This window comes from Quercus suber, unplaced genomic scaffold (genome assembly GCF_002906115.3).
Source record: "Quercus suber isolate HL8 unplaced genomic scaffold, Cork oak 2.0 scaffold_62, whole genome shotgun sequence".
Lineage (NCBI taxonomy): Eukaryota > Viridiplantae > Streptophyta > Magnoliopsida > Fagales > Fagaceae > Quercus > Quercus suber.
The window spans coordinates 819906-838347 of NW_027069527.1; the positions used below are offsets into that span (position 1 = coordinate 819906).

General features: G+C 37.2%; 1 protein-coding gene across 1 annotated transcript in view; it reads left to right on the plus strand.

Moving 5' to 3' along the window:
* The window catches only part of LOC111999047 (uncharacterized), a 46505-nt gene that overhangs the window by 20421 nt on the left and 7642 nt on the right, over nucleotides 1-18442 (plus strand). Inside the window, exons 27-30 of the mRNA XM_065772708.1 lie at nucleotides 283-501; nucleotides 4005-4108; nucleotides 14026-14321; nucleotides 14493-14577. Of these exons, the coding sequence (XP_065628780.1) occupies nucleotides 283-501; nucleotides 4005-4108; nucleotides 14026-14321; nucleotides 14493-14577 (704 nt within the window). The remainder of the gene's footprint in view (nucleotides 1-282; nucleotides 502-4004; nucleotides 4109-14025; nucleotides 14322-14492; nucleotides 14578-18442) is intronic.

The window sequence follows — 18442 nt, forward strand, 5'->3', positions numbered from 1 at the left end:
TATTAGAAGTCAAAATAAAGGGCTGCTGGCAGCTAGGTTGCACGGACACGCCATTTTTGGCGTCGTGTCGGTGTCCGACACGTATCGGACACCGGAACGGCCACGACGCGCCAGATTCCGGTGTCCGGCGGTGTCCCTTTTTTTTTTTTTTTTTCCCCCCCCCCCCCCCCCCCCCCCCAAAAAAAAAAAAAAAAACTCTTGGATTATCTCTATCTTCCACAGACATTTCTTTTGGATTAGCTCTATGAACATTTAAACTGATTTTTTTGTTCATGTATCCAGAATGGCAATCTTTTGAGGAAGTATACATACTTGAGTAATGATAGTAGCTACTCAGTCTCATTCGAGGATGGTGTTGTTGTTATGTTGCTGGACAAATCCTCACCTGATGTTGACAAAAAAAGTATATACTACTTGCACGAATCATCAGACAGCTCAAATATCTCTTCATATTCTCAAAATGATCCAAATAGGATCCAGAGTTTCACATTTGAAACCCAGGTGAGTAAACTTCCAACATTGATTTGATTTGATTTGCGGATAAAGTTTCTTTTAGACTGTTTTTGCCTTTTGTTTACTGTTAGGGGGCATTTGGTTCGCATGGTGCTACATTACAGTAATGTAACATTCTTGTGATATTTTTGTGATGTTAGATTCATGTTTTCTCATTACAATGATATAACTTTTTTGTGTTTGGTTGGCTCCTAACATTTACAGGATCATTACAATTTTTACTTTTGAATTTCCAAACATATCCATTTTACCTAACTAAACAAAATTTTATTTATTAATTAAAAATCAGAAAATAACGGGGCACATTTTTATTACACTTTCTCACTAACCAAACAACTCAAATTGATAGAAAATAAAACTATTTTGTTTCCGTTTCCCACACTTTCTCCCCAACCAAACAAAATTTAGTCATTTTCTTCACTTTCTCACCAACCAAACAAACAAAGAACAAACCAAAATTCAAGAATATTCTCCAATCTCCACCACCACTTTGTGAAATGTAGATGGAGGATACGAAATCGAAACTCTAGGGCTTAATATAGGTAATCAAAAATCGAAATTGAAATTTGCCCAACGAAATCAAATTTGAAACCATGGGCAACAAAGACTATGGTGGTGGATACCGTGGGAGAGGAGAAAGAGACGTTGATGAAGAAGAGCGCCGGAGATGATGCTGATGGTGGTGTTTGTCATCGGCATTGGAGTCTTGAGATTTGGTGACAGAGAGAGGAGGCTAGGGTTTAGGAAGAAAGAGAAGGCTGGGATTTGAGTTTGATGAGAAAGAGGCTAGGGTTTGAAAATATATATGGGCAATTTTGTATATACAATTTATTATTATGGGCAATTTTTTCATTTCATTATATTATTATCTCCCTCCCACCCATTAGTAATGTAAGATCACCCCATTTAAGAGGGTGATGTGATATATTTTGTAATCTTACATTACCTTAATGTTAGAAAAAATTAAGTGAACCAAACACCTTAATGTCACATTACCTTAATGTGCATCACATTAAGGGCACATCACGGTGAACTGAACGCCCCTTTAGTTGACGGTTTGTATTATTGCTTACAGCCTTATTTTTTCTGTTAGACCTTGAAGTTTGATCCTTCTTTATATTTTTTAGTGAAACAGATATCCTGTGTTGATGAATCCATTTTAAGCCTACAAATACAATTCTCTGATAATGGATCTCTCATTATGGGCAAAAAGCCTTTAGACAGGTTCAGAATTGTTTTTGTTATGCTTTGGACTTTAGTCAACTTCTTTTGAATTGCTTCTCTTAGATTTCTGATGTTCTCATAATGAAGTTCTACCAACGTGCCTCTTGCCTTTCCATCTAAATCCATATATTTTTGTTTGTTGAATTTGTTTTTTGATAAGTAATAATTTTATTATAGAAAAATAAACAAGAAGTACACAGGTAGTATACAGATGCATATACAAACTGCGATTTAAAAGAACAACAATCAATTAACTCCATCAAGTTTGAGAAAGAAAACATCCTAGAGGCCGTTACTGTTGGAATAAAGTCCTCAGAAAATGCGTCTTTGGATCTACAGTAGGCCTCTCACACCCATCAAAATTTCTTGCATCTGTCCCTCTCCAAATACACCACATCAAGCAATGAGGAATGGCTTTCCAGATCTCCTTATTGCAGTGTTGCCCAAAACGGCCTTGCCAACTCAATAGTAAATAAAATACCCTCCTAGGCATCACCCACTGAACCCCAGAAAGAGCAAAGACACTCTTGGCAATAGGGCAGTGCAATAACAAATGATCCACTTCTGCCTCTGAATAGCCAGCCTCCAGCATTGCCTATCATCTCCATAGCCTCGCACTGCTATAGAATACAAAAATAACTCTAAAAACAATGAAAGCGACCAACTCCCAATGAATTGAGCCATTGTGTAATTTCATACGATCTGCCACCAGCTCTTCCTTATCCCGACCATTTGAAACTGCTCAGGGAAAAGACTCCTTATCTCGTTCATTACCACACAAAGCATCAAGTCTCATATTAAGTGATGGAAAGTTCTCCACCCCTGTTGGATATACCTCCACAAGCTAACCCCATATGTCCCTTAAACAACCTTGGAGCACCAAACCCCCGTCCCTTCACCCCCCCCCCCCCCCCCCCCCCCCCCCCCCCACACACACACACACAGACCCATACTTCGATCTACTTCCGACCTCCACAAAGCCTCCCTCTCCACACCATACCTCCACAACCATTTTCCTAGTAGGGCTTCATTAAGTAGACATATTCTGAACAGCCAACCCCCCATTCTAATATGGGTTACAAATTTTGTCCCAACTAACCAAATGGAATTTGGATTCATCAGCCAAGCCTTTGCCTAGAAATTCTCGGTGCAATCTTCAATTCGATGTGCTACTTCTACATGAATAGGGAACAAAGACAAGAAATATGTTGGTAAATTTTGAAAGAGTACTTTTGAGCAAAGTAAGTTCTACCTTCCTTTGATAAATACATTCTCTTCTATTCTAGTAACCCCTCTCCATAGTAGTGTTAAATTTAAGTGAGTTATCTTCCCGTTGCTGTCCTCTTGTAGTCCTTTTGTTATTTTTTAGAAGAAAAATTCTAGTTCATAGAGTAATTTGTTTTTGTATTCTTTTGATAACATGGGGAATGTTTTTTAAAGAAATAACNTCTAGTTCATAGAGTAATTTGTTTTTGTATTCTTTTGATAACATGGGGAATGTTTTTAAAAGAATAACCCTTTGGACTCGTCTTTAGTTAGTAAAACCTACGGCCAACTGACCCTGCCCACCAGAACCAGTTGTTGGGTAATCCAGAGGCATTCATCATTGACGGGCTAAGTAGTTTATCTAGTTCATAGAGTAAAGTGAACATATTCAAATACTATTTGCTTCTCATATTGCAAACTATAGCTTGTTCAACTGGAACACAAACATTATTATTGACCTTATAACTTTGCAACTACGCATAGTCCCACTGCACAATTTTGGAAAAACTTCTCTTTGGCACTTGATATATATTGTGAAAATGACATATCAAACAGATGGCTTTACAAATATTCTTCCCTAGACAAGTCCATTCAAGTGTTGTAACCTTCTCTGGTACTTAGCTGACAGAAAGAGATTAGCTTATTAGCAAGCTTCTGACAACTTTGGCTTATGGAATTTAATGTTGATCAAATATTGTACACTGTTTATTCATAATCCTAACTAATTGCATGACATAATCACATGATGATGTCCATGTCTCTAGACTTAAGTGTAATTTTGTCAATTTGGGTAGACACTACCATTTAGGTTTCATCCTTGCTAATACTTTTGTTTGCTCTTGCTTAGTTATGGTAATAATTGAAAATGAAGAACTTTGAATTTTCCTCAAATTGAGCCTTAAAAAAAAAAAAATCAAGTTGGGCCTCTCGCTTAAATTCTTTTTATTTTAGGGTAGCAATCTGATGATATTCTTGTTTGAATTGCTTAAATCTACATTTAGGTGGTTTCTCCTGAGTTCACCTTCTATGGTGGTACAAAGTCTTCTTTGGATGATTCAACCCATGGTGAAAAGCTTCTCCGTGCAAAATTGGATTTGAGTTTCATGTAAGTGCAGCCAATTTTCCTTCTGCAGATGCAACTTATCTGCTTTTGCTTTTCTGCCCATACGTCATTGCCAATTTTATTCTACTTCATTCTCTCTCTCTCTCTCTCTCTCACACACACACACACACACACACACATGTCTTCTTTGGATGATTCAACCCATGGTGAAAAGCTTCTCCGTGCAAAATTGGATTTGAGTTTCATGTAAGTGCAGCCAATTTTCCTTCTGCAGATGCAACTTATCTGCTTTTGCTTTTCTGCCCATACGTCATTGCCAATTTTATTCTACTTCATTCTCTCTCTCTCTCTCTCTCTCACACACACACACACACACACACACAACCCCACATTCACATACATGTGCACACACTAATTGAGTGACTTCTCAACAGTTTTCAATCGCAAAATTGTCATTTTTGTTCCCTAAAAGCTGTTGTGGCTTCAGTTTCCAGTTCCAAGGGAAAAAAGAAAAGAAAAAAGAAAGAGTTCCATTAGGTCATCTTGGATGCAGTTTGATAAACTAACTTTTTTGAAAAGTTTATGCTATTATAGAGGGTAAATTTAATCATTTAATCATTATTCTAACCTTATTCTCACATGTGGGCCCTAACTCTCTCTTAATATGCCAGGCTTAACATGTAGGATTTTTAACTCGTTTTTTTATTTTTATTATTTATTTTTTTAAATTTGGGAGGTAGAGTGGAGATGGAATTAGAGGCTTTGATACCATAAACTATCACTTGTCCCAAAAACTTAAGCTGTTAGAGAATGCTGGATTTAATTATTTAACTATTATTCTAATACATTTTATGTTACATAATGGGTTAGATAAGATGCTATTGTTAGAGGTTTGAAGGTCAATAGAGATGAGTATGCCCATATTCTAGATTACACATTGATGTTGATGGATTAAATAATAGGGAGAGGATTTGCTGCAACCTTCTATCCAGCAATTGCTGCATAAAGGGTAAGGTGGCAACTAATGAGAAGTGACAGCAAATCATGGGTTAAGCTAGTCATGTTCATTGCACATGATCCTTGGACACTTGTCACTTCTTTTTGACTGCCACCTTACCCTTTATGCAGCAAATCCTTTCCCTAAATAATATATGTCTGCAAAGTTTATTTACAATAAATTTCAAAAGCTTGTCTAATTTTTAGGAAGCCTTTCTTTTAGAGATTTTTTTAATAGAATTTCTTTTTACTTATAAAAAAAAATGTGAGAAAACTTTTATTGGAAGTATAATGTTATAGCCATAATTGTCAAAACTTAAATCATATGGTGAATCAATTTTGTATTTTTCTGTATCGTGTATCATATTGTATTGTATCATATATCGTAAGATACACAAATATCTAATAAAATTATAAAAAAATTATAGATATGCATATATAAAAGTTACATTCATTATAAATTTGGAATATATTCGACTAATGACCAATTTAATCATTACTTATCCAATATACTTAACAAAATTAACTAAATAAATCGAATTAACGTATGTTTATAACAACCACCTCTGGAAAGCATGGGTGTGCTGATTGGGTTAGTGCACCCGAGCCAAATACGCACGGACATGCCGTGTGGTCGTGGAGCGGCTGCACACGCGTCTGTGACCTCTTTTTTTTTTTTTTTTTTTTTTTTTTTTTTTTTTTCGTTTTCCGATTCGGCCTGATACGGTCCGAAACGGAATGGAAAAAGAAACACGGCCCAAATTGGTCCGATTCAGTCCAAAACGGGCTGAAAGAAATTAACAAAATGAAAACCATGCACTCACCTGTCTCTGGATGGCCTGTTGCGTCAACTGGTTCAAGTAAACAAATGAAGAAAAATAAACAGGTTGAAGAAGAAAATGAAGAGGAAGAAGAAGAGATTGAAGAAGTATATAGTGTGAGATATTTTGTTGAATATGTGGTGGAGAATGGAGATTAGACTTTGGAAAGAGGAGTGTATTGGGAAAATAAAAGGAATAAAAAATAAAAAATTGAATGAGAGTAAACGTTGGCTGGCACTAGCAGGTGAATAAAGAGAAAAAGATAAAAGTTTTAATATATTTATTGGATTAGGAATTTTTGTAATGATACTTCCATTACACAGTATTTTCACAATAATTTTATAATAAATTGGGGGTGGTAAACTAGTAATGGTGGTTTAAAAAAAAGTTATAGTATTTGGCTCAAATGGTGGTTTAAAAAATATTTTTTGTAAAAATATTTTGAATATAACATTACTCTAGGATTGTAGGTTATGTTTAAAATAGCAATTTAGATAAAATTTGTGTCATTTGTTTTAATGAAATTTTTAAGTTTTTATTTTAAGAGTAGTTATTATTTTACATATATAAATATACAAATTATATAGTATGATTTGTGATATATTTTGGTTCTTATATGTGGTCTGCCTTGAGTTATTGAATATTGATGTTGATTATGAGTAATTTGATGTGGTATAAAATTATCGGTAATCTTAAAACGGTATGCCTTGAAACGGTATGCCAAAATCAGCTGGTATCGAAATATTTCATTCCAATAGAGAAACCAAAACAGGGTTCGAAATGGTATTCATAACATTGATTTTGACATCCTAGTTTAAAGAAAAAACCCTAAACTCATCTCAAACCCTAAATTATGTCACTTTACTATCTAATTTTGCTTTTAAATTGGTATATGTTTACCATTATATGAAAAAATATGCTTAGCAATATATAGAAAATATAAATAAAAATATATTTAATAATTTATTAATAAACGTATTCCACTCCTGTTGCACCCGCACCTTACTTTTTCAAAGATTGCTGAGTTGCTGCACCCGCACCCGAACCCAAATCCGTGCCTATGCTTCCTAGGTCCACATTGAAATTGATTTAAACTCGGAAGTGATAAAACATGATATATTAGCCAAAATAATAATTTCTTTTCATCATCTTGCTTAATCAACTCCATCTAAGTTTGTTACCATCATGTTCATCATATTGCAAAAATTATTTTTTCATTGACATTTTCTTCATTATCATTTACTATCTCTTTTTTGTTTTATTATTCTAATAATTTTTTCTTTATATTTTTTTTGTGCATTCTAGCTTTGTAGGCTTATAACAATGATAACAAATTAAAAAAATAATTATATTTTCATTTAATACATAANCCAATACGATCAAACTCCAAACCCTCCACAAAAGGCCTCCACCCCTCAGACTCCTTGAGCAAATTTTTATAAAACTGGACTACCTGATTAGTTATCTCAGATTCCTCCTCAAAAACCACTCCATCCACCTCCAAGGTCCTCAAGTAATTATACCGTCTATGGGAGTTAGCCATTCTGTGGAAGAACTTGGTGTTATTATCCCCTTCCTTGATATATAACATCCTGGATTTTTGTCTCCAGGAAATTTCCTCCAAGGAAAGAAGATGCTCCACCTGGGACCTCAAATCTGCCCTATGACATATCTCCCCATCAGTGAGACCAACCTCACCTTCCTTAGCGTCTAATGTTTTCAACTCCTCCAATAATAGTTTCTTTTGACGCTCTACATTACCAAACTCTCGACGATTCCATTGTACAATGTCCTCTTTCAGAGCCTTTAATTTTTTCGCAAACACAAAGCTAGGTGTACCTACAAAAGAATGCCAATTCCACCAAGATTGAACCCTATCCACAAATCCCTCCGTCTTCAACCACATATTTTCAAATCTGAACGGACTTTTCCCCCCTTGCCATTCCCCCTGCCTCCAAGAGAATTGGACTGTGATCTGAGATAGGACGGGGTAAAATCCTTTGAATAACATCTGGGAAATGTTCCTCCCAGTCTGGAGTGACCAAAGCTTTATCAATCCTAGACATCGCGGGTTGATCAGTACCACTTGACCATGTATAGCTACCTCCTTCCAAAGGCAAATCAATCAAATTAAGATCCTCAATAAATTCAGAGAATTTTTCCATAGCCAGGGTCAAACTTGTCGCACCCCTACGCTCGCTGGGAAAGCGAATAATATTAAAATCCCCCAAGCAACACCACGGTATCCTCCAATACTGTTGAATACCCACCAACTCATCCCACATGTGACCCCTCTCGTTGTTCTCGTTTGGGCCATAAACTCCTGAACATGCCCATATAAAACCGTCCCCCACCCCTTGCCACTTTACCGAAACTGAGAATGTACCAACGATAACTTCCATCTTATCCAAGACCTTTTTATCCCACCTAATCAAAATACCACCAGCATTCCGATCAGCCTCCAACACAGCCCAATCCACATATGGACAGCCCCACAAACTACAAACCAGTTGTCTATTCATGCTAGCAATTTTCGTCTCTTGTAAACAAACCACATCACACTTCCATTCCCTTAACAAATTCTCTACCACAAGTCGTTTTCGAGGATCATTTAAACCTCTAACATTCCACGAAATCATTTTTATCTTCATAACCACAATAATATCCCCACCCACTGACACCAGCACAAAACCAACCTCTATCTCCCATCATAATTCACCGAAGAGATCAAGTTTCGCAACTCTCTACGTCCCTTGTGTTTGGACTTAGCCACTACTTGTGTACCTGTTACTTTCCGGTGTAACACATTGGCTGCCTCCATCTCAGTTTCTAACCTTTGTAAGAGAGCAATGCACAACTTCTCATGTCGGGTCGTTGACAACCCAACCAATTTACTGAAACCAGGAATTCTTCGTTTCACCCACCCAGAAACATCTATTTTGGCCTCAATACTCAAGACCTCAGTAACCTCCTCCAACTCCGCCGAAGTTGTCGACACACTCGGAGCAATAATTTGTAAAGGTAAACAATCTGACAATTCTGCTTCACCAGAGCCCACAAATAAATCAGCAGCATCCTCCACAAGCATGACCTCCCTAGGAAGGCTTAAGAGTTCCTTAGTAGAGGAGGAATTTGCCTCCTTACCCGATACTCCAAAACCCATTGACCCAACTCGCCAAAACTCCAGAAAAAGATCAGGGAAAGAAGGTCGAACCAGTCACGGCACAAGTTCAAGAGTCACTGACCTCATATCTTCAGAAACCAACCCACCCGACAACTTATTTGAGCCCAAAAATCTATTCCGGTCAGAGCTATACCTGAAAATCATATGCTGAAGATTCTCGGTACAACCCGACATTCCTACCAGCGAAGCACACCACGGCTGAGCAAGCAAACCTCCATCTGCATCAGTCTGCATTACCGTCGCTGGGGAAACCACATGCTTCTTGCTCCTTGACATCTCTACCTGCACTAGTGAGAACAGAGGCTCACCGGCGCAAAACCCATCAGAAAAAGGACACCCAGCCTCCGACGAGTCCACCGGAGAGCAACCCACCTTGTCCAAGATCGCCGGCGAGCCCTCGGCGCGAGGCCCATCAAAGAAGGACTCGGCGAGATGCTCTGTCACCCTCCCAGCCTCCGATGAGTCCACTAAAGAGCAACCCACCTTGTCCAAGGACGCCGGTGACCCCACGGCGAGAGATCCAGCAACAACGGTGAGACACACTGTCCCATTCTGAGCAACCCAAAGGTCGTGAGGTGCGTTGGGCATCGCTAGAGCATTGGGATTGTGATTTTGAGCACTCGAGAAAGAGCTCTCACCCTTTGCCATCCTAGTTGGGCCAGTGGGCTTTGGAGAATAGACAACTGGGAGGCCCACTTGAGTGTTACACTCAGGGTCTGAGCCCACCACAGAAATCTTTTGAACCTGTGAGTGATCCTGACTTCTAATGACCCATTTAGACCTTCTCAAAACACCTTTATTCACCACAGAATTTTGATAAGCCCGTGACCCACTTGACTAACCCACCACATGCTCCCTCCGATTACTATTGCCGCAAAAAGAATTCCTAAGTCCACCTTTATTAGAGTTCCAAGCTACACGTCTATTTCCTTCCCCATCCACCTCTACGGTCAGGCCTACTCCGGTCCAGACCTGATGCCTTAGTACACGCTCTTTACCATTAGCGTGTTTATTCCAGTTTGAATGGATTTTCAACGGAGAACTCCTTTTTTTTTTTTTACCGTATTAGTCACACCAAATTCAAACTTCTCATTAATGCATCGGGAACCCAATTCTCTTCCTCCAAGAGTCACCGGACCTGATAAGCTCACCGGCCTCTGTTCAAAAACTGGGTTCTGCTTCTCCCTTGCATTCTTTTCTAATAGCAACTTCCCTTTATCAAGGGCGCTGACCAGGTTTGGCAGAATCCTGCCCCTGACCTGCACCTGAGGCCCACGCACCGTATCAGCAAAGGTTTTAAATGGTTGAACCCCTGAGATATCCTTGTGGTGCTGAGCTACGAATTTCAAAAGACCAGAGCCACCATTCACATAGTTTTCAGGTTCTAACAGCTTCCTTAATTCTAACCCAAAAACCCTCCAACCATTCTTAGCTCTGCCTTCCGGAATAAAAATGGACCTCCTAGACCCGCCAACTTTAAACTCAGTCAAGAGTAGGAACATACCAAAAGAGTTGGAGCTCCGTTGGAGGGTGTAAGCTAAATCACCTTCCCTAAACGAATAAAAATTCTTCGGACTGATCCCAATGACAACCTGTTCTATACTCTTCATCAGCCATTGTGCCACATTCTTACCCATGAAGACCGACTTCATGAAGTACCTACTTCGCTCAAAAATCCTTAACGAAAAAAACCGTCCTCCTTCCTCTACCACCAGTTGAAAAAATTTGGATTCAAGAAAAAAACTGTGATGGGCCATTGTGAATTGGATTGGAATTTTTTCAAACCATGGATAATGAAGGGACAGACTACTATGAATAAATTGTACATGCGTTGGGTTTGTGGTTGACTTTCTAGATTTTCTATCAAACTTAAGAACATACAAAAACTCTTTGGACATGTTAAAATGGTGAACATCATAATAACAATTCCAGAAATAAATCACTTACAGAAGAAGGTCTGGGAGCCCCGCATTTCTTAATGTTGCAAGTGGTTCTGAAGGCAAAGTTAACATTCTCACATTTGGGGCAAACCCAATCCCCTTCATGTACACCATCTGGCCCTGCATATACAACCACGCAGCTTAATTTACATACAGCACTGCTGATAGAAATACAAAAAGAGAACGTATTGAAGCTTGAGTTTATGCTGGAGAGAAATCCATGAGTTTAAGAAGATAGGACCAAAATCAGGGCCAACTTAGAAATATAACAAACAATCAAGCATCTTATAGACTAGGAAGCGCGGGTGAGAATTCGAGTTCAGGTGCTGGTGCAGTGTGGCGACAAAGAAATTTTTGATAAAGTAGGACACAAGGCGGCAGGATACATTTATTAATTAATTTTTTTTTTTTTTTTTTTTTATATTGCTATGCATTTTTTTCATATAATGGTAAACATATATCAATTTAAGAACAATAGTAGATAATAAAGTAAATGCATAATCATTACATGATGTTCATAAATTAGAATACAATATCGAAAGATAAGTTTGAAACTAAAACTAAATAAAAGATAAGTTTGAAATTAATGTTTTTTTTTTTAAAGTATTTCAGTCCATATCAGGTCCTATTTCAGACCGAATCAGGCTACGTCGGTAAAAAAATTTCGCCAGGGACACACGTGCAGCCGCATCCAGGCCACATGGTGTGTCTTGCCAAGTCCGACGCAGGTGCGCCAACGAAAATGGTGCACTCGTGCTTCCTTTGATTATAGACCAAGTAATACTTTACTACAGAAAGGTAATTATTATTAACCAAAGTTTCTTAAAGCATTGAAACAAAGAAATCAAAACACCGACATAAATTAAAAAATGACACGAGGTGGAGGATAATTAAAAAGGTAATTATTAGTACTTAAAGTCTCACCCACCATCATTTATTTCAAACTAGAGACATAAACACAAACAAAAGAAAGTACAAAATACTGCATATAACTTCCAATAAACCATAAGATACTGTATCAATATTAACGTTCAACATATAGATGATGATTGATCAGATTACAATTATAGTGGAAATGGGAAAATCTCAACAATGAAATTTAGGATACAAGATGGTGCAAATACCTCCACGACGTTTACGTGAGGCAGGATTATCAGGTAATACTCCTCCTGCCCATGGAGGTCTTTGAAAGCCAAATCCATATCCATTTACGGCAGGCCCTGGACTATAAGGCATACCTGATTCATTAAAAAACCACCAGTTACGCATACAGATGAAGCAGATGATTGAACATGCTTGACACAAACTTCTACATGATGCCATTTATCCTAATACATAATTTTGAGCTCCACCTGCAGGCACCCTCCCCTAGATTTTTCCCTAAGCCAAAACTCAGGTGGGGGGGGGGGGAAGAAAACTCATGGATATGTTATTTTATTAGACTTAATTAAGTATCCCAATAATTTTGTGTTAGGAAAAAGTCTAACAACTTGTTTAAATCAAATAAAACCACATGTTTATGTATCGTACGATATGTACAATTCGTACAATTCATATTATACGCACTTATGTATCGGGCTATTCATGAGCACTTATGATATGCCCTTATTGCGTATTCAATACTTACAACTATGGTCATAGCCTTATAGGATATAACTTCTTCTTTTTTGATAAGATAGGAGAATTTCGCTCAAATTATTTGCACGTCGCAGAGCATATTGTACAACCTCACTATTAATCAACTCTTACGAGCAATTGACCTCACCCGCAAGAACCAATTACCGGGTAATCTAGTGATTGAGGAAAATGGTGAAAAGGAAAGATGTTTTAGTAAGTTAAGTTGCTTAGAGAAAAGAAGGAATGAACTAGCTCTTCAAGAGACACACTCTTGGAATAATACCTCATAGATGGAGATTTCTTGGATTCAAATTCAACTAGTTATAATGAGGGCTGCCTTGCTTATTTATAGTTACATATGCAAGCTGCTGAGTTAGTTACATGACCCACCATGTGGCTGCCATGTGATTAGCCAAAGCCTAATTAATTTCTCTCACTAATTAATAGGCTAGTGCACTTATCACTAACAACCTATCAGCTAACTAATTTTCTATTACAAGTGATAAGGGCTATAAAAAGTAAAAGGAAACTACTTATTATACAACATAAGCTAGTAACAGCTAGTTTTAAAAATGAAGTGCATCATCTAGGGACTTATCACCCCTGATGGGCTAATTAGTTTGTCCTATTCCCAGGAGCTATCTTATAGGAGATATAAATTTAGTAAAAATTTATGATTGACAAGAAATTAATGCCTCTGATATAGTTGGTATTAAGACTTAGTTCTCTCTCTCTCTCTCTTTGAAACACAAGATTGGTATACGGGAAAAAGCTTATGGTAAAGATTGAGGGATTCTATTAGATGAATTCAACTGCTAAATCTTGTGATAAGTAAAAGAAAACTTTTTAAAGAACAGTTTCAACCATATTTCCTGAGTAACACACATTCTCCTAAAATTTCATAATTGTAGATCATAGGAAGGTATATTTTGTTGCCTTATGTTGATGTGTGCATGTGTAACATGTTATATCCTTTGTTGTGTATTTTGCACTTCTAAGTAAAGCTTTGTTGTTCAGCTGCACCTTTTGTTAGTATAGTGTGGCCCACATGACTGGCTTGGAAGCCTACTTGTATTGTGTGCCATACTTGATATTACTCTATGGAGGTGAATATCTCCATCCTGCTTGGGCTTTCACTTGAGAATCTCTTTTTAGCAAATGAGGAGTTTCTGAGAGATATTTTTATCAAAAGTCCTTTCACTTGTTTCTGTTACGTCTGTTCTTCTTTTGTCTGGTCTACTTGTGAAATTTGTATCTTTCTTTCAGCCATATAGAGGAGGAATTTTAATACTCTTATGACATTATTTTTGAGAAATAATATCTTCATTTCAATTTTGTGCATGCAAACATTTATCACAAATTTTATGCTTTTACTAGTAAATAACTTATTTATTTGAACAGGTATGCATCAAAAGAAAATGATACCTGGATTCGAGCCTTGGTGAAAGATCTCACTGTTGAGGCTGGTTCTGGTTTTATCATTCTTGATCCAGTGGATATTTCAGGCGGATATACTTCTGTTAAAGACAAAACAAATATTTCTCTGATATCAACTGATATATGTATCCATCTTTCACTTAGTGCCATTTCTGTCATTCTCAATCTTCAAAATCAGGCAGCTGCTGCATTAGAATTTGGAAATGCAATACCCCTTGCTCCCTGTACCAACTTTGACCGGTTATGGGTGTCCCCAAAAGGTTGTCTTCAAATTAGCTAGAGTAAATTTAATTTTGATTGATTATTGCATTCTTGTTAGACATTAATGATTGTTCTTTAGAGTAGTTTGCTCTAGCTTCATGAACTGGTTCTCTGAGTCTTAATTGACTTTCTGCTCTTTTCTTACATACATATGGGGCTATATTGTGCAGAAAATGGGACCTGTAATAACCTTACCTTTTGGAGACCTCGAGCTCCATCAAATTATGTTATATTGGGAGATTGTGTGACTTCAAGGTAGAGTTACATTAAATTGATTTGTAAATTTTTCTTTTTAGTATGATAATTTATAGTTTTCATGTTAGTGACTTATAAAATAATATGTGATGTTACTAGAATGAGTGTTTAGATAGGAATGTGCCACATGCTTATGATTCTTTGATAAAATGATGTTGTTTTGACTTGAAATAAAATTGTGGTTCCTTGTATTTTCATCTAGTTATTTTGAAGACAGAACAGAATATAGAAAATGACATAACTTAGTAACATCCTTTGTAGCTTGCTAGTAGTTTGAACTAGTCACCATTTTTTATCTTTTGTTTATGATTGACAAATTCAGGTTCTTACTCCAGTTTGGTGTAATTTCTGTTGACTATAAGTTTCTCATAAACCATCCTGCCTTATATTTTTCTTTCCTTTCCACATTTGTGTGGCTACATCTACTCTTGTAGTTTCCTACTTTAATGGTTAATCAATACTTAAATTGAGATTCAAAGGATGAGATATAGAAGTGCTTTTTCAATGATCCTTTAGTTGGTTCATATGGTTAATTGAATGGTCATTGGATCAAAAGGCATCTCTTCTCATAAACAACTGTTGGAGGGTGAGGTTGTGAGTTCTAGACTCGATGTGCATATGTGACTTACCATTAGGGGAAAAACAATTGGTGGAGGTTTAGGTCATGAGATGGATTTATAATGGTTGTGCGAGTTAATTTGCTTACCAAAGATAGAGATAGAGATAAAGACACAGACACATACACAGAGACCTTTACTTGGTTCTTAATGAATGGTCTTTGGATTTATAATGTTTTTTTTTTTTGGATAAGTAATGAAGAAGATGTTAAAAAAGAAAAAAAAAAAGAAAGAAAAGAATGTCACCTGAGTATACAAGAAGTATACATTAGGGACAAAGTACAGTCAAGTGCCTAAAGTACAAGCGTCCATTAAACCATGGACTGAAAAAATAGAACAAAAGTCTAACACTGCAACCCAGTCCAAAAGAATCTTAAAGAAGAAAATTTTAAGTTCTGGAACTACTTTTTCAAAATCCTTAAATTGCTGGTTATTTCTCTCCTGCCAAATGTGCCTCACCAAACAATGAGGGACCACCATCCAAATAGCACCATTCCAATGGCGCCCAAACTTTCCTTGCCAATAGCCAAAAGTTCAACCACCATCATTGGCATAATTCAATGAGTGCCAAACAAAGTGAACACCATAGACCACAGGTCAGAAGCAATAGGACAATGGGTAAGGAGATGACCTACTGATTCCCCCCATTTCTTTTACACATACAACACCAACCTAAAATCCAAATTTTCTGCTTCTGAAGATTATGAATTGTCAAAATATTCCCCAAAGTTACAGTCCAAACAAAAAAAGCAACTTTAGGAGGGATCCTAGGCTTCCAAATAGTCTCCCAAGTAAAGGATTGGTCTAATATTTTAGTCAATATCTGGTAAAATGAACGAACCTAAAAATCTCTCTTGTTAGCAAGCATCCAACAAATCTTATCCTTCCTAACTCCCCTCAAAGAGACTCCGTAAATACTATCCATGAAAGTGGATAAAGACTTCAATTCCCAATCCTAGATGGCTCTTACAAAATTCAAATCCCAAAAGCGAACACCATTTGGGAATTTCATCAGATCAGCCACATTAACCTCCTTATTTTGACTTATAGTGAATAATTTTGGATAGAAGCTTCTCAAAGAGTGGTCCCCACGCCAAACATCCTGCCAGAATTTAACAGTAGGCCCAACCCCAATCTCAAACTGGATGTGATGAGATAAAGAAGGCCAATCACGACTAATAGACTTACACAAACTCACTCCATCAGGACCGATTATGGGAAGAGAGCACCAACCTTCCCTTTCACAACCATACTTAATCCCTATCACTCTCCTCTACAAAGCTTGTTTCTCATTCCCAAATCTCCAAACAGCGCTTTATTGAAATGTCTCAAACTTCTAATAGCCAAGCCTCTTGATTGAAGAGGAGCACAAACCGTAGCGCATTTCGCTAGGTGAGTTTAAACCACTCCAAAGAAAGTTTCATCAAAGTTGTTCAATATGGTTTGCAACTTCCACTAGGATAGGAAAAAGATAGGAAATAAGTTGTTAGATTAGATAAAGTACTCTTAATTAAAGTAACTTTACTTCTTTTTGAAAGATACAACTGTTTCCATCCTGCTAATTTCCTCTCCGTCTTCTCAATAATAGGGTTCCAAATGGAACTATCTTTGAAATTTGTACCCAAAGGAAGACCTAAATATTTCATTGGGAATGAGCCTTGCTTTCACCCTAGCACATCTACGAAATTTGCTATATTTGGAACCACACTCACAGGGGCTAATTCTAACTTTCCCATGTTAATTTTCAGTCCAGATACTACAATCCAAAAAAACACCAACCTGAGAAGCAGAATGTGACCAAGATCAGCATCACATAAAACAAGGTATTATCGGCGAAGAGAAGTTGGGTAACCTTCAAGGAATTACTCACGGGACCCACACTAACTCCAAACATGAGACCATCCCTCGCTGCCTTATCCAACATTTTTTACTAAATGCTTTCATAACAATTACAAACAATAAAGGGGATTACGGATCACCTTGTCTTATGCCCTAGAGCTCTCAAAAAACCCACAAGGAGCTCCATTAATAAGAATAGAAAATTTGACCATAGAGATGCAAAAAGAAACCCACCTTCTCCATTTTTTAGGAAAAGTACAGCGATCTAACATATAAATGAGGAAGCCCCAGTTCACATGATCATATTGCCTTCTCTACATCCAACTTACACAACACCCTAGAAACTTTTGTTTTCAGCCTACTATCCAAGCATTCATTGGCGATAAGAATGAAATTTAAAATCTGCATGTCTTTAACAATGCATTTTGAGATTCATAAATAATGTCCCCAAGCACCAATTTTAGTATGTTAGCTAAAACTTTAGCAATAATTTTATACACCCCACAATCAAACTAATAAGCCAAAAATCGCTTACCTCAACTACATCAATTTTTTTAGGAATTAAGGAAATGAAAGTGGCATTCAAACTTTTCTCAAACTAAGCATTATCAAAAAAATACTAAAAGATTTCTAAAATATACGTTTTAATAGAATGGCCCAACAAGTAAAAAATCCATAGGAAAACCGTCGGGTCTAGGAGCTTTATCTCCATTAAAATCCTTGACCACCCCTAAAATCTCTGCTTCATAGCCCTATCCTCAGAATTCCTGGGAAAAATCTGGGTGGGGGCTATGGACCCTATCTTCCATGTAGAGGTTCTTATCAAACTTAATAATCCCATTGTCAATAACTTCCTGATCTGATGTCAACACTCCCTCAATCTTGAGGCTGCCAATACTATTATTTCCTCTATTAGAATTAGCCATTCGGTGAAAAAAATTTGTATTGCAATCCCCTTCCCTTAAACATAGCACCCTCAATTTCTGTTGCCACCTAATTTCTTCCAATAAGGAGGTCTTCTCTATTTCCATGCGAATCCTCTCTTTTTCAAGCTTCTCATCAGCAGATAAAGAAAACCTTTCCTCTTTAGAATCCAAGGCATTCAAATCATTCCACAAATTCAATCTCTTTATGGTTATATTTCTGAACTTTGTTTCATTCCACTTCTTTAAATCTTCCTTGAAAACTTTCAACTTTATAGCTAGCCTATGACTAGGAGTTCCATAAAAGTGACAAGAGTCCCTCCAATTCTTCACCTTCCCCACGAAACCATCCACCTGAAGCCACACGTCCTCAAAACGAAAAGGCCTTCGTCCCTTATGAATATTTCCACCTCCAAAGAAATCGGGAAGTGGTCTGTTTAGACCCTAACAAGCCGTTTTTAATGGATATTTTGGATAGTGTTCTTA